At 37.1% G+C, this 15,514-nt stretch overlaps 1 protein-coding gene across 4 annotated transcripts in view; it reads left to right on the top strand.

Annotated features, from left to right (window-relative positions):
- Window positions 1-10,427, top strand: part of LOC108976532 (probable serine/threonine-protein kinase nek3) — a 56,749-nt gene extending 46,322 nt beyond the window's left edge. For all 4 annotated transcript variants that reach the window (XM_018945711.1, XM_018945710.1, XM_018945712.1 and 1 more), the window contains exons 3-6: window positions 2,392-2,448; window positions 6,087-6,133; window positions 6,322-6,591; window positions 6,659-10,427. In XM_018945711.1, the coding sequence (XP_018801256.1) occupies window positions 2,392-2,448; window positions 6,087-6,133; window positions 6,322-6,591; window positions 6,659-10,270 (3,986 nt within the window). In that variant the 3' untranslated portion in view covers window positions 10,271-10,427. The remainder of the gene's footprint in view (window positions 1-2,391; window positions 2,449-6,086; window positions 6,134-6,321; window positions 6,592-6,658) is intronic.
- Window positions 10,428-15,514: the final 5,087 nt, after the last annotated feature.

Genomic DNA, 15,514 nt, shown 5'->3' on the forward strand with positions numbered 1-15,514 from the left:
CCACTTATGGCGACTCAACTGATTTCAATGAAATTCGGTATATAATATTTTCTTAACACCCTGATGACATGTACCCAATATGGGTGAAATCGGTTCACAACCACGCCTGAAATCTCGATTATCACTTTATCATGCGAGAGTATAAATGTTCGGTGACACCCGAACATAGCCCTTCCTTACTTGTTATACAAAAATTTGAAAATATAGCCAATGTCTTCGTTATTTTCACTCATTTTTGAACAGCTGTAACTTTTTATCAACTTTCCTGATCTTTGAATATTTTTTTTAATTAAATAAAGCTTAAAATCTTACCTTTCCAAACGCTATATGATATGACACAATGTCATTAGTAGCACTGGAGATATACGACTACAACGACATCTACTGATCGATAAGACTTTTTCGACTACAAAATATAATTTTTAAGAAAATGCCAGGAAATGAAATATTTAAAATTTCTTGCATTTAATTAATTTTTGTTTATTTATCTTTTTTCGGACTCCTTAGATCATCTTTGCGTAAGCCAAGTGATTGCTTCATACTTATTTTGATAGGTATATAAATAGAAATACATACGTACATAGATGTTATTTACATATCATATGAAGATTTGTGACTGGCTTCGCATCGTTTACTTATGTGTATGTTGAGCAATTAAGTTGTCGTTATCTATACTCTTGATATTATTTTTATATTATATTTGCGTAGCTATGATCAGCATCAATTAAGTGTGTTTTGTGTAATATAACAACAAGCGCACGTACACTCCATTAGGTTTCTTAATATTTACTTTTTTATTCTATTACATATGTATTTATTGAACTTCAATATAATACGTTTTACTATTTTGTGCTTATATTTCCTTAAAATATTTTACTATGATAATTTGTATAAATAGAGTTTTCCCCTTCTTCTAATCTAATTAAAACTACATACCGTACCCAGTGAATCTTTAATTTAGACTTTCAGGTACTTCAGACCGTTCAGAAGTAGAGAGCTTAGCTAACGAAGTATTTTGCTGAATGCCATTACATAATTTTCAGGATTATCTTTACCTTTATCCCTTAGGCTTTAAATCTGCCTCTTTTTTATAACCGGACCAGGGTATATTAAGTATGCCACAATGTTACGATGTTACGGAAACGTCAAAACCCCATAAAGTATAAACCATACATATTATACATATACAAAGGTTCAGCGTAAAGAGCTGAGTCGATTGAGCCATACCCGTCTGTCTGTAGATATACGAACTAGTTTTTAAGATATCAATCTGAAATTTTGCGCCTGTGCTTTTCTCATCAAACTACTCATTTGTCAGAAATCACTATAGCATATATACAAACTGACCGAGTGTTTGTACGGAAAACATTTTTGTTTGACGAAATGTCGTCACGAAACTTGGCATGGGTTATTGTCCTAGGCAACAGTGTAATCTCCGAAGAAGGTACTCAGATCTTTTGCTTATAGTTTGTTTACATACTAACCGATTAAAATTCATGTAAGGAATCGTTTTTTTGGGAAGGGTATTAAAGCTTCGCTGCAATTTAACTAAGTTCCTTTTTGAACTAAGTTTTATACAAAAATAATTTATTAATACATTTTTGAACAAATTTTTATTATATACGGAATTTTTTGGATAAGTTGCATGATCAATACTCCAGACCAGAAATAATCAGTGAATTTAAAAAAGCACGTAGAAACGTTGCATGTTTGCAAACAACTTCCGCGTCTTTACTTTTTCTTTTTATTTGTGATGTCGCAATACCGGCATGGCGAGTTTCAAATGCTGACTGCCTACACAAACGTCCTTCCCAGTTTTATGCGGCCTGTCACACCTTCGGCTAAGCAAAGACAGCAAAGCGGCGTTTAGTAATCCTCGTTGCACATATTTTCTCAACTTCATTACATACATATGATTTAGGTAAAATATAACTAAATGAAGAATACTCGCACGAGGTCTAAAGCGCAAACTCTGAGTACACAGACCAAATGTAGCAAGTAAACAGCCGCATTAAAGTCAAAGTGCCGTCAACTGTAAGACTATGCAACTATGTGGCATTATTTGCGCATTTGTTGTTACCTTTTATTGTTTTGGTATATCCCGCTAGTAGCATTATTTTGAAATATTTCAAAGCATTATTTATTTCCTGGAAGGCCTTCTAAAGCCTTTAAGCAAATATATATAGTAGATAGTGTTCATGCGTGGATCATAGTTTACCGGTCCATTTTCTTTTTCATCAAAAGTTAAAAAAGTTGTTTGAAACAACGCATTTCTTGATGCTTTTCATGTTAATCTTTTTTTGCTTAATTATGACTAGGAGGCTTTTTTATACTCATATTATATTTTTGAAAATTTATCTAATCAATTTCTTTTTGTTTTCTTTGTTTCAGATTTTTTTGTCTTTAAAATGGAAACACGGAATATGGGAGTGAAATTTTTACTCAGCGGTAGGTGAAATATTATTATAAAAATTTTCATTAAAATGCACACATTGACTGATATATATAACGAACAAAGTAGAGCAGAAGTTCGAAAATCCATATATTTAGGGGTATAGGAGCTCGAGTATAGAGTATAGAGTAAAGAGTGCATAGTGTAGAGTAGAGTGTAGAGCACTCGGTTTTAGCCATTTATTGCGCAAGTACACATTTACAGATATTCGAAAATTGAATTTCCTTGAATTTCATTAAAGTCAACTGTGATCCATATATTAAGTACCTGGTGACTGGAGAAGTTACAGTCCCTTTTCTCGCCTTTTGAAAGCGAGACAACATAAGATACTACTGTGGACAAAAAAGATTAAGACTTTTTAATTTAAATTTCGCGCGAAATCCCATTCGTCGAAATACTGTTTTTCTAAGTTGGTATGGTACTTGAGAATCGACGATTTACAGTCAGAAATCTCACTGTAATCATTGGAATATCGGCAGCATCAATGAAAGACATTTTGAAAGATAATTTTGACCTAAGAAAAGTGAAAGCACGATTGCTAGCAAATTCACTAAATTTTTTCGTAAACAGCGGCGCATTAAAGTCTGTGAAACAATGCTTTTCGACTACCAGGACGTCATAAAACTTTGACTTATCGTCAAAGCAGTGCAAAAATCAAACTGTCAAAAAGGTATACCATTTGAGTGTTATTCTATTCCCAAAAAAGAGGCTGAAATTACGGGCCGACAACTCTCGGTTTTTACACCACGATAATACACCGTCGCGTACTGCATTGATTTTTCGTGAGTTTTTCTCCAAATTGCTAACCAATATCGTGACGCAACCACCGTATGTGCCTAATTTAGCTCCGCTCCGCTCTGGCTGTTCAGTAAATCGTTTTGAGTCAATTGAAGACATTAAACGTGACGTCATCTATAAATAAATTCCTCGTTTTTAGGCCTACTGAATCGGAACCAAATTGTATCGTGCAATGGAGAGCCCAAGCTTGAGTGAAACAGGTTCAGCATACTCTCCTAGCGAAAGCAGCTTATGATGAACTTATGTTAAAATGCGTTAAAAACGATAATACAAGATATATTTTGCTTCTAATAGCGTCCAATTTATTGCATAAAAGAAAAAATAGGCGAATCAAAGGCATTTCGAAACATTTCTTAATTCTATATTAATGTTTAAGTTTAGGAGTTCAAGTTAAGGTGTATAAGTTCTATCAGACATGCAGTGCCACATAACTATTTTTAAATGATAAATTATGATTACTTTTTGAAACCTACATGAAAAATCACACCGCTAATTTAAAATGTAAAAAATAAACAAAAAACACTGCAGTTGCTTATCCGACTTGACAACCAAAAGTTAGCGACTCCTGAATCGCGTGCTAGTTCCAAACACAAAACCAAATTCGTTTCCTCCAATTATGCTCAAGTGCAAACTTGACCCAACGAACCATTGCGACATGCTAACACTTTTCGCACACGAATAACACGATTTTCGAATTTCATACTCGCCATTGTACTTTAACCCTCGCTATCGACAAATTTCAGCGGATCCAAAATGACAAGATTGATGATTTTTTGCGAAAGATATTTCCAAAAAATATGCAAGCATAACATCACTGCAAAAATTAATACACAAATCACAGTAGACATTAAATATTAATATTACAACATTAATCACACATTGCAAATCAAATGACAACAACCACAAACAGTTTCGAGGTCAACAATGTTGTTGGGTGTGCGGTATCTGGGCGGATTACAAAGAGATTTCGCAGCGACTCCGCTACAACCGATTGCGTAACTAATTTATAATCATTGAATTTTTTTATCAAATTAGTGAATATACAGTTGTTGAATTTTGTATTCAAGGTCAATGGAGTATTGATTTTAAAAATTTAATTTCTGTGTTATGTAAGAAACAACTTTGTCTGTTGCCTATATCACAAAAATATAATCGCGGAAAACGAAGAATATTTGATTGGTAGTAGTATTAGTAACTAACGGTTGTACATATCACCTAAAACTAAGAGAGATAGATATATTGTTATAGAATATATAAATGATTAGGATGACGAGGCGAATTAAAAACAGGGTGACTGTCTGCCAGTCCGTCCGCGCATGCTGTAGCTTGAGTAAAAATTGAAATATATTTATGAAAGATTTTATGTAGGTTCCTCATTGTAAAAAAAATTTCGAATTCCTAGACTGCCACGCGCACAAATCGAACCGAATCATTAACCGAAAACACATAAAGTGCCATAACTAAGAGCTAAATTAAGATATAAAACTTTAACTTGGCATAGAGGATCGCAGTAGCAAGTGGTACCTTTGGGCATAATTTTTGAAAAAGTGAGTGTGGTCCCGCCCTCTAACAATTTTAATGAACATATCTCCTAAACCACTGAAGCTATAACAAACAAACTTGCTGAGTGAAAATCTTATAAACATTTCTATCGACAGTGTAAAAATCGATGAAATCGGAGGATAATCCCGCTACCTCCCCATACACTCTTAAAAATTACTGAAAAAAACTATAACTAAATGCGCCAGAGACGCAAAATTTTGCCGACGGGATGGTATGACAAGGAATATTGTTAAAATTGGACGATGGACCTGGCATCGCCCACTTTTTGGGGAAATCTCATATATCGGGAATCTACAAAAGGATTTTCACAAAATTTAGTGCGTTGATTCGCTTAATATTCCTATAGCATGTTGCGAAAATGGACGAAATCGGACAACACCCACTCCTACTTAGTATATAGCACAATTTTAAATTACACTTCATTCAGTTTCCTGTACAAATAGGGAAGTAATTAATATAACGGGATAAAACTTTGCACGAATGATCTCTTTAGTGTGTGCAACCTTATGATCAAAAATAGTTTAAATCCCATAAAATCTGTTTAAGCCCCTAGGAACCGAATAAGGGGACCCCAGTACCTATAGTTGACTTTCATCAAAAATATCGGTCAATATGTGTGAGATATACACATATAACTGAAATTAAGGTATAATCTTTAATAAAGGTATGTCTGTATGTCAAAAGTTGGTTGAAACGGACCAATACTTCCCTTAACTTTAACTTTGTACCGCTCCTCGTTCCGGCTTGCTTCATTATTAGATGGAGTTAGAATCATTTGTAGCCCCACATATCACAAATGCAGTGAAAAAATACCACATTTGGTCTATATTCTCTTTCTTCTTAAATAATGTTTGTTGAATGGCGGCTACCAATTTTTTCAAAAGCTTCTACCACAAATTGGTTAGGCCTTCATAGTAACTTGGAACAACCTAATGTTTGATTTATCAATAATCTACCTTCTAATTTTGTCCATCGAAAATGATTTAGTAGCTAAAACAAATTAAGTTTATTCTTACTAAAATTGTTTCTCGATTACACCCTATAAAAGACCTGTCAGCTCAACGCGAACTTCCGTATGAGCGCATTTTTATCAAAAACTCTATTTCTTTTTATCAATTTAAATAATTTTAGGTAAAGAATATAATGTTGTCATAATATGTACATTCTTACTTTCAAGAAAAATAAATAAACGTGAACAGCTTAATGAAATCTGTCACTAAAACTACTTAAATATCTTTAAATATATTATTTTTATGTTTCAACTTTTTTACAGCACTACTGGCCATAACAGTTCTTCACGTCAGCAGCGCGGAAACAAACGTAAGTTGTGATCGAAAACGCATTTTTCAACTTGCTAATATTTATATCGAATTGTGAGTCATTACTTTTACACTCTAAAGAATTTATAAACAAATACACAAAAAATGAGCACTCTTAATTAAGCCCCACTTCACTTTTGTACTCAATTACAAAGAATAACTCATAATTCTCTTATTTCTCGTTAATAGAGCGACAGCACGCCAGCACGTGTTTTAGCCAAACAAACTGGTGCCGCTCAGTTTGAGGAGGAACGTTATGAGACACACACGGACGTTAATGAGCACAAACATCACTTGAAAAAGCGCTCTTCCGATGAGGATGTGGACTATGAGGTCTATCAGGGCGTGGTCGGCAGACCGGGCATAGATTTTCCCATCTATCCGCGTATACCGAAAACGACATTCAGTTGCCGCTCATTTGGCAATGGATACTTTGCCGACATGGAGACTGACTGTCAGGTAGGTGTTCCTATACTCATCTACATAATACTAGCATTTCTAAGTTCTCTTTCTGCTATTGCTACAGGTATTTCATATCTGCGAAGATGGCCGCAAAATATCATTCCTCTGTCCCAATGGCACAATTTTTCAACAAAGTGAACTCACTTGTGACTGGTGGTTCAAGGTGAATTGTCTCGGCTCACCCGGTTACTATGCAGACAGTGCAGAGATACTCAATAAACAGCGTGTACAACGCATACGGCCCTCCGTACCGGTACAAGGTTTCAATATTGTCGGTGGTGGTCTGAATATAAAGGCAAAAGTCAACAATCAAGTACCACGTCCGCGGCAATCGGCTAAGCCGGAACGACGTTTCGACTCGAATGAGGAACCTTCTATGGAGAATGTGGATTTTGAAGACCTTTCCGGTGAAAAACAATTGAAAGGAGAAAAGACACAGATACCAGCAAGTATCGACAACAATAACAATAACGATGAAACACAAATTACCGCTGAAAGTGGGTCTTTCGTAGACGGCCGAAGACGCAACAGTTTTGGCTATGAGAAGCCCAATGTAGACATCGTGGAAACAAAATCTGCGGAGAATCGTGGAAGAAGTAATGGCCGTAATAGTGCTTATGTAGAAGGCCGACGTGGAAATGTCAGTAACAATTTGGATGGCAATAAAAATGATAATAGTAGTAGTAATAGTAACGGTAATGGAAATAGAAATGGAAATGAAAAGGCGAGTAGAAACGGAAACAATAATTCCAAAGAGAATGGTAGCAGAAACGGTAATAACAACAACAATAGCAATGGTAATGGCAATGGAAATGGCAATAGCACTGACAGCAGCAGTGAGCGCTCTTCTACAACTCGTAAAGGCTACAACTATCAAAAGGAGTCTGCAGAACGTGCTCGAGATGGTAAACGTGGCCAACAGCGTTATCGCGAGGATGTTAAACCTCAACTCAACTCACAAGAATCAAGAGAAGTAGGTATTGAGAGTCGGGAATTCAGTAAGAAACCTTCATTGCTTGAGAAACCGCGCCAAGTAATCCCTGTAGAGGGTCGCGCAAAATCACGTTCCGGTTCCTCTATTAAATCCGAAGAATCGGACTCTAATGAGCCACGATACTCAACACGTTTCGTAGAATCCCGTTTACCAAATACCACACCATATCAAGCTCTTGGTACATATTCGACCGCGCGACGACTCGATACGACACGAAGCACACCATTTTACACACCAACTGTACCAACGGTGGCTAAATCTAAGACTACCGAAGGCAAGGGATTTTACATTAAGGGTTCACCGGTTGCTGGATCAAATATTGTTGCGTCTACACCAAATCCCAAACGAAGAGTGATTTCACAGGATACCACCTCAAACTCAACACCCATTACAACACTGCGTCCACTTATAATCGGCATGAGGTACAATCACGAATCTTCCGGTGAGAAACATAAAACGTCAGTTCCATCGAAGAGTTCTTTTGACACAGATTTCCCAGTGCAACGAACACGAAAACGTCCAGATTCGGCTGATCTTACAACTACTTCGACAACACCAGCGCCCACAGGACCAACTTATTTGCCTCGCAATGCCGCACGTCCAAAATCGACATCAAATTCTGGTGGCGACGATTTCCTTTTTGCACCCCAGCCACTCATTGATGGTGATGACTCGGTAACACGCAATGTACAGGATATGATAAAGACTATTAACATGCTGAAAACAAAATTCGATGATGCTGATCAGACAAAATTCCAAGGACAAGCACGCGAAGGTTTGGATATACCTCCCTCTTCAGGACCTGATGCTCTAGTCTCATTGGCCAAATACTTTGCGAATGAGCAGAATGCCGCATCAAGCAACTCAGTAAGTAGTTCAGCCGAAAAAAAGGATATAGCGCATACCGACGCAAGCATCCCCATAACAACATTGAAATACTCAGTAAAACCCATAAAAAATACTGAACAAGTTGACGCTACAACCGCAACCAGCATTGGTGTTAGCAAAAAGTCTGAGGACATACGTGCCAGTCTGCTCAGTGATCGTACGGTCAATCAGTATTCTAATCTATTTGGACTGCAAGCTACTGGAGGCAAATCTACAGACTACATAACAGGCCGCAGCAGTGGCGCAAATGGATCCGGTGCAACTAATGATGAGCTTAACTTATTTCCACAAATAGGAACCACTGGCGCTACAATTAGTCAACTGGCCGAAGAACCTGACTCGCGGAAAATTGCACATGTCTTCTCCGAAGCCATATCTAGTTATTTAGAGGATCCCAAAACATTTCGAGCACAACTTGAAGCAGTCAGACCGACTGAACCCACTATAGTTAGCGGAAAACCAAACTTTGAACCTGTTACAGCGACCGATAGGTCATTGTTTAACTCAGGTACAGCTGCTACTTATCTTCCCACTGAATCGCCAGCTACCGCTTCGAGCATCGCTGCTGAAATTAACAACAACTTCGACTTTTCTACACCCTCGAATGACTTCTTGAGCACCACAGACGCACCCGACACCACAACCTACCGACCACGTTTCAGTGATGCACGCGGACAACTGTTGCGCAAACAATTCTCAGCAGAATTGCAATCACCTCTTGGTGAATCAAGCGAACATGAAGAATTTCTCCACGGTGAGCACACTCAATCCTTTGTTATACCTCGCAATAACAAAGTCAATGCTGCATACACAACCGATGCGGGCAATAAACCAACCGAAAATCCATGGAATCAAATCTCACAAACCGATTTCCTTGACCCGCTGACAATTAATGACGGTCTCATGAAAGAGCCACGCACCACAACCATTAGTTCATTGAATTTTGCGCCAAGGGACACTACAACACCAGTCTCCGCCACAGCTCTCCGTGGCCAGTTAAATGTGCTCTCATCGGATGCAAAGCGCAACACAGCGCGAAGCAATGAGCACTACACACGCGTAGGTTCTGCCGAAGAGACCACACGCCATCCTGCCGCCAACAACCAATCACCTGAATTCGACTCTTGGCAAGAACTATTTCACGCATACAATCTGCCTCAAGAGTCACTGCCCTCTAGCAATGGTTTGCAACGTATTGCCAACAAACTATTCGGCGGCCTCAACGAATCGGAAGCATTACATCTGAAGAATGTTATGCAACAAGCGGAGCACAATCGTCAGGTGCTAAGTCTATTGCTCTTACTCATACAGACATGTGACGACCAAAATGGCAGAGCCTTGGAACGCTCACGCAAGCATCTGCTGAATGCGCTCATTGATATGGATGGTAAGTTGGCGAATGAGGGTGGCAAGTCTGCACATCACAAAGCGGCCTCTGTGCCAGCAGCTGCAGCCGCTGCACCACAGCCAATAGTCTCTACGACCGCACGCATAGCGGACACCACACTTCGGCAAGCAGCCACAACTAATTTACCCTTAGTCGCCAGTACTACCACCGAAGCCGGCGCGTGGACGACGACAACAATACCCGCAGTCACGCAATCAAGTGGTAGCATTGAGGAGACAACGAAATTCGAGATACGTGTGGAGGAGCCCGAGGAAAGTACAGTCAACACGATTGCGTCGAGTCACGGTGGCGGCAGCGGCAGCACCAGTTCGAATTCAGATGAACGCGCCTTAGAGCTACTTAAGTCATTATACTCGTTGGCCTCAAAGTTCACAAGCAGACGATAAGACTAGCGATGGCTACACCGTCCGATCAAATACTTCGCAAAAGCTGCTTTTCAAGCGAAACATTCCTTCCTTTATCGAGTGCAATTTCTTTGGTTATTTAATTTAATTTGTATCCAGTTCTTTACATTTATAATTTTCTATTTATTTATATTTTATTATTTGCTACTCTTAATTTTAGCTAATATTTTTATCAATGAAATTAATATTGGCTTTTCGAAATTGTTTGGTATAAACATATGTAATTGTGAAATTATTGTTTTAATATTTAATTTTCTAAAATGTTTACTTGTAAATAATATTAAGTTGTCATTACTGGATGAACGAGTATTTAGCTGAGGTCAATTATATATTAAGACCTATATGTGCAAATGCATTTGTTTTGGGGAAATCCGATAATACTCAAACCGCTTATTGTATTGTATCTGGTATGCGAAAGCGCTCTATTTTTTATAGCAAACTCTGAGAGAGCACAATTGAATGGTTTCTCTTATTTAATGCTTTTTGTGAACTTTTTACTTTATTTATGATTTATTTCTAAAAAGTGACTTATTATTTTTGTCGCCAATGTAAATATGTATTACTTGTTAGAGACACGTTTTATTCTGCCACACTGTAATATTATTTTTTGTACATTAATACCAACAATTTATGCAATGAACGAATAAATAAATAAAAATAAGATAAATTAATGAGATATATTTTTGAATTTTATATAGAGTTTATATTAAAAGCAGTTTCATAAAATTATAGAAGTTTTACTAAAACTAAAACGAAACGCTTTATGAAACGCATAATTTCGCTGCAATTTCCACCACTTTTTCCAACTACTAACTTTTTTATAAGCTTCAAACATTGTCTTGAATCCCATAAAATGACTATGATTTGATCAACAAAAGTTCGTCCTATAAAAAGATGGTGCCATGCGTTAAAAGGACTTCGAGTTACTCAAAAATGTAGTAATATTGCAATATTGCACTATTGCATTCTGAATGTACCCTGATCCTAAACGATTTAAAAACAGGTGCGTTATATAGGGTATACGGAAGGCAGAGAAGTATCTATGTTGATGGCGTTAACTGTTAACATGTTCTCAAGTACACTTGAGCTAATGTTTGCAACCAATTTTTTAAATATACTTGCAACTCACTCAATGACAGACATATTAGGCATATTAGAATGGGATTTGGGGTAATATATCCCCAAGGATATATAGGTAGATATATCCAATATTATTCTTTAAATTCACATTTTGAGCGATTTAAAAAATAAAATCAACCGGAAGATAGAAAGTCTAGTATTATATATATTGGAAATAGGAGTAATATTGACTCGACTTCAACATATTTATCTTTGGTGATATGACATATTCTTACTAGCAAACGATTCACTCTGAGTTTCAGTAAGGTACCTGACATACCATCACCAAAAAATGTATAAGGAGTAACGTCAAGCGGGTATTTGAAAATCCCGATATTAGTTATATGAGGGGCTAAAGTAGGTTTTCACCCATTTTTATACAGTTAACAAGAAAACACGCTTTCTCTACTTCATGAAGATAACTCACATATTGGCCGATATATGCCATACACCGTCACCCGGAAGTTCGTAAACCTTTACCTTAGGTATATGGGAGTTAAGGAAAGTCTTGATCCGATTCAACCCCCTTTTTACATACAGACATACCATTATCACTTTTATGGTTATCTTCAGAAAAATATTTTCCGTAAAAAGTTAGCAATAAGCACTGGAGGTACTTTTGTTCTGTATCTGGGGTCTTCATCCGACTTTAACTTAAGGAGGTAGAATGAAGTAGAGGGGGCAAAAGGACATGCCCTCGACACCACAAATTCTTCCCCTAGGGTCACTTGAATGGAATGATGGATTCTAGATTAGTTCGAATGTCGCATAGCAAGAAGTTGCTAAACTGAAGAAGGCGGCGATTGTATTATACGTTGTGTGGCTTGTGACGATAGCCTGTTGGAACCACGTATTGTCCAAACCCGCTAGGTCAAAGTATATTGAGGATGGGAGAAAATTTAGGGCTGCATGCATTAACTTTTGTATGCTCGAGAAAATATTTTTCGAACATACAAGGACTGAGATATTGATATACAGTTTCCCTAAGAATAAGAATAAAAAATATTGATCAATAACAGGTAGGTTACACAAAAATACTCGATTAAATTTATCAAGGCATTCCAAAGGTATATAATTTCATCTAAAGGTGCGAGGTGCTACGCCCATTGCTTTCCTTCAATACTGGTTACTACGACGCCTTTCCGAAACTTTGTTGTAGCTTTCAACTTATTGCCTTAATGTTCCTAAACTCTTCGAAGCTCCGTACTAAATTACAGTTTAATATCCCAGTTTGTGGCTAAGTTATATCCCTTAATAGCTTTTTGTTTAATGACATATTGTAGCCGTGATATCTACATAATGTGCTTGACCACTTTAGTGCCAGTGTAAGCAAAGAAGATATCTTTGGCACGAGGGTCGATAAATTTAGCTTGAACGATGAAACATCTCCAAATGGGTTGAGGTTGATCGACTTCACCGGAGCCCGAAATATGGTTATCTGTAGTACTAGATTCCAGCATAGAAAAATTCACCAAGCTACCTGGCTGTCTCCGGATCGAAAAGCCACCAACTAGATCGATCACGTTGTGATAGACGGAAGACATGTCTCCAGTGTTTTAGACGTGCGTACACTCCGAGGTCCGAACATTGATCTTGTTGCAGCCAAGATACGCACTCGCCTCTGTGCAGCAAAAACCGTACACCCACAAACACAAAGAAGGTTAGACGTTGAAAAACCGCAATCACAACAGACAGCCGTACGAGGTCTACCTTACTTGCACTCCTGCTCTCTTAGATTACTCATCAGCAGCTCGGTATAAGGGAAATGTGGGACGGCATTTCAAGCTCCTTTTTCATTTCATTTTTTAAGCAGCAGAAACATAACTCCAGGAGAAGGCGTACCCGATTCCCCAATCGATGTAGATGGAGCAGACGGTGAAGAAGTTCGAATAGCAAACCCACATCCGTCTGAATAACGAAGAACTAAGAAGGTGCATGCATCAATTTCTTTGCAAAATATGGTCTGATGGAAGCATGCGCGTTGATTGGAACGTAAGTTCCCCAATTCATCAAAAGGGGACTCCACAATCCGCGCCAACTACCATGAGATAAGCCTTCTCAACATCGCGTATAAAGTTCTATCCAGCGTTTTGTGTGGAAGATTAAAGCCCACCGTAAACAAACTGATTGGGCCGTATCAGTGTGACTTTAGGCCTGGCAAATCAACAACTGACCAGATATTCACCATGCGCCAAATCTTGGAAAAAACCCGTGAAAGACACACTCCACCTCTACGTCGATTTCAAAGCTGCTTTTGACAGCACGGAAAGGACTTTATGCTGCGATGTATGAATTTGGTATCCTCGCAAAATTAATATGCACAGGCGGGCGTTGTAAAATACCCTTTTAAGGGTATAACAAAAGTAATTTCATTGCGATGTCAGTAATATAGGTTGTTTACGTTTATTAATAATACAATTTTATGCGATAAAAGAAGGCAAATTACATATTTAAGCTGCGTACTATGAATCTGCAGAAGTATTTTCAAGGTTTTATTAGTGAATACATATTTTCTAAAAATGTCAAAATAGTAATTATTATGCAAATCAGTTGATTATAATGTTATCAAATGGATATCTCACGGTAATTGAAATTTTGTTGAACATATTTTGCTCTAATCCAAAAAAGCACAAAACTACTGAAGAAATCTTTAATCACGCACTGAGTGAATTACGAACGAATCGACCAATTATTTTAAAAATATTTTCATAGCAAAGACATTGACATTTCCTTGATTTGTTAAAGTACAAAAATTCTGGAAGGTCGCTTAAATACAAAAGCCATTTAGAGGTCAGCTACACATTCAAGCTACCTGGCTAAGAAGCTCAATGGGAGAGTTATATACCACAAGGATACCATCTGACCTTGTACTACGTGACTAGGTCAACTGCTTTATATAATAAATATAATCAGCAAAAATACGTTAGTGGTTTGCAATTTGTATCAAAAGCAAAATAAATATATTTCTACTTAACTGAACGGCGCAACTGAGAAACCATTGCTGCCACATGGTTTAAATTAAACCAACATTAATCAAGTGTTTTTGGATTGTATATATGTGCTAATAATATTATATGATATTACGCACACAAATAATACAAAGTTTTAAATTTTTTATTTTATGTGCGCCGATATTTGGTAATCCTTCAAAAATGGACAAACCTTCCATTTGTCTCATTATTGTCAGATTTTTCCTTTATCATTTTACTAAAAATTATATTAATAGTAGTAAGAATACAATTTTTCTTTTAATTTTGAAAACGAACTTATGTTTAAAATACATGTTTTATTAATTAATTTTTTTGTCTTTTATAAATCATATATAAACTATCCCATCTTTTAAATTTGATCTAACAGAACGTAGTATACTAAGTTCGACAAAAATCGGTTCAGTAGTTTAGGAGCTTACCCCGAACAAAATGTTTCACACACAAACCGCAAATAATATAATTTTAATTTTTTCTCACCAGCGAGCCGAAGGTCTTGGCAGACCGTGCTCCTCTTTTCGTGTAAAAAAATAATTGTATTACTTTTTTTTCACATTTATAAATAAATAAATAATTTTCTCTCTGGACGCATGAGGTACACTTTTGCTTGCTTTATTTTCCTCACCCCGGCACTTTTCTAACAAAAGTTGGCCCAAGAAAAACGTACCATATGGCAACCTCGCAATTGATTAACTAAATTCAATTAATGGGCCGGGTCGGACTACCAAAGAAACAATAGGATTATCCACGGTAATAAATCTACATGCAAACACGAAGAAAAAGGCGAAAAGTAAATGAGCAAAAATTATGAACAAGTTGTTAGCGACGTCACAAAACCGAGAAGCAACGAGTTGAAGCTTATGCACATGCATAGAAATACATATGCCTGTATAGTTATGCTTGCAGCCATGTGCCCAGGGGATTGATAAAAAATCACATATCGTAAATTCGACAAAGATGCAACAAACAGCCAACGGAATGCAAAACACACCAACAACTGCAACTGCATAACGAACAATGTGGCGAAAAACAATAAACACCAATGTAATCAATCAGTTGTAGTGCCAACTAACGAATTGTATAACAGCTGAGTGTTCTTTCTACACAATTAGAATGGAAA

Source organism: Bactrocera latifrons, unplaced genomic scaffold, assembly GCF_001853355.1.
Source record: "Bactrocera latifrons isolate USDA-ARS-PBARC rearing strain unplaced genomic scaffold, ASM185335v1 scaffold_77, whole genome shotgun sequence".
NCBI lineage: Eukaryota > Metazoa > Arthropoda > Insecta > Diptera > Tephritidae > Bactrocera > Bactrocera latifrons.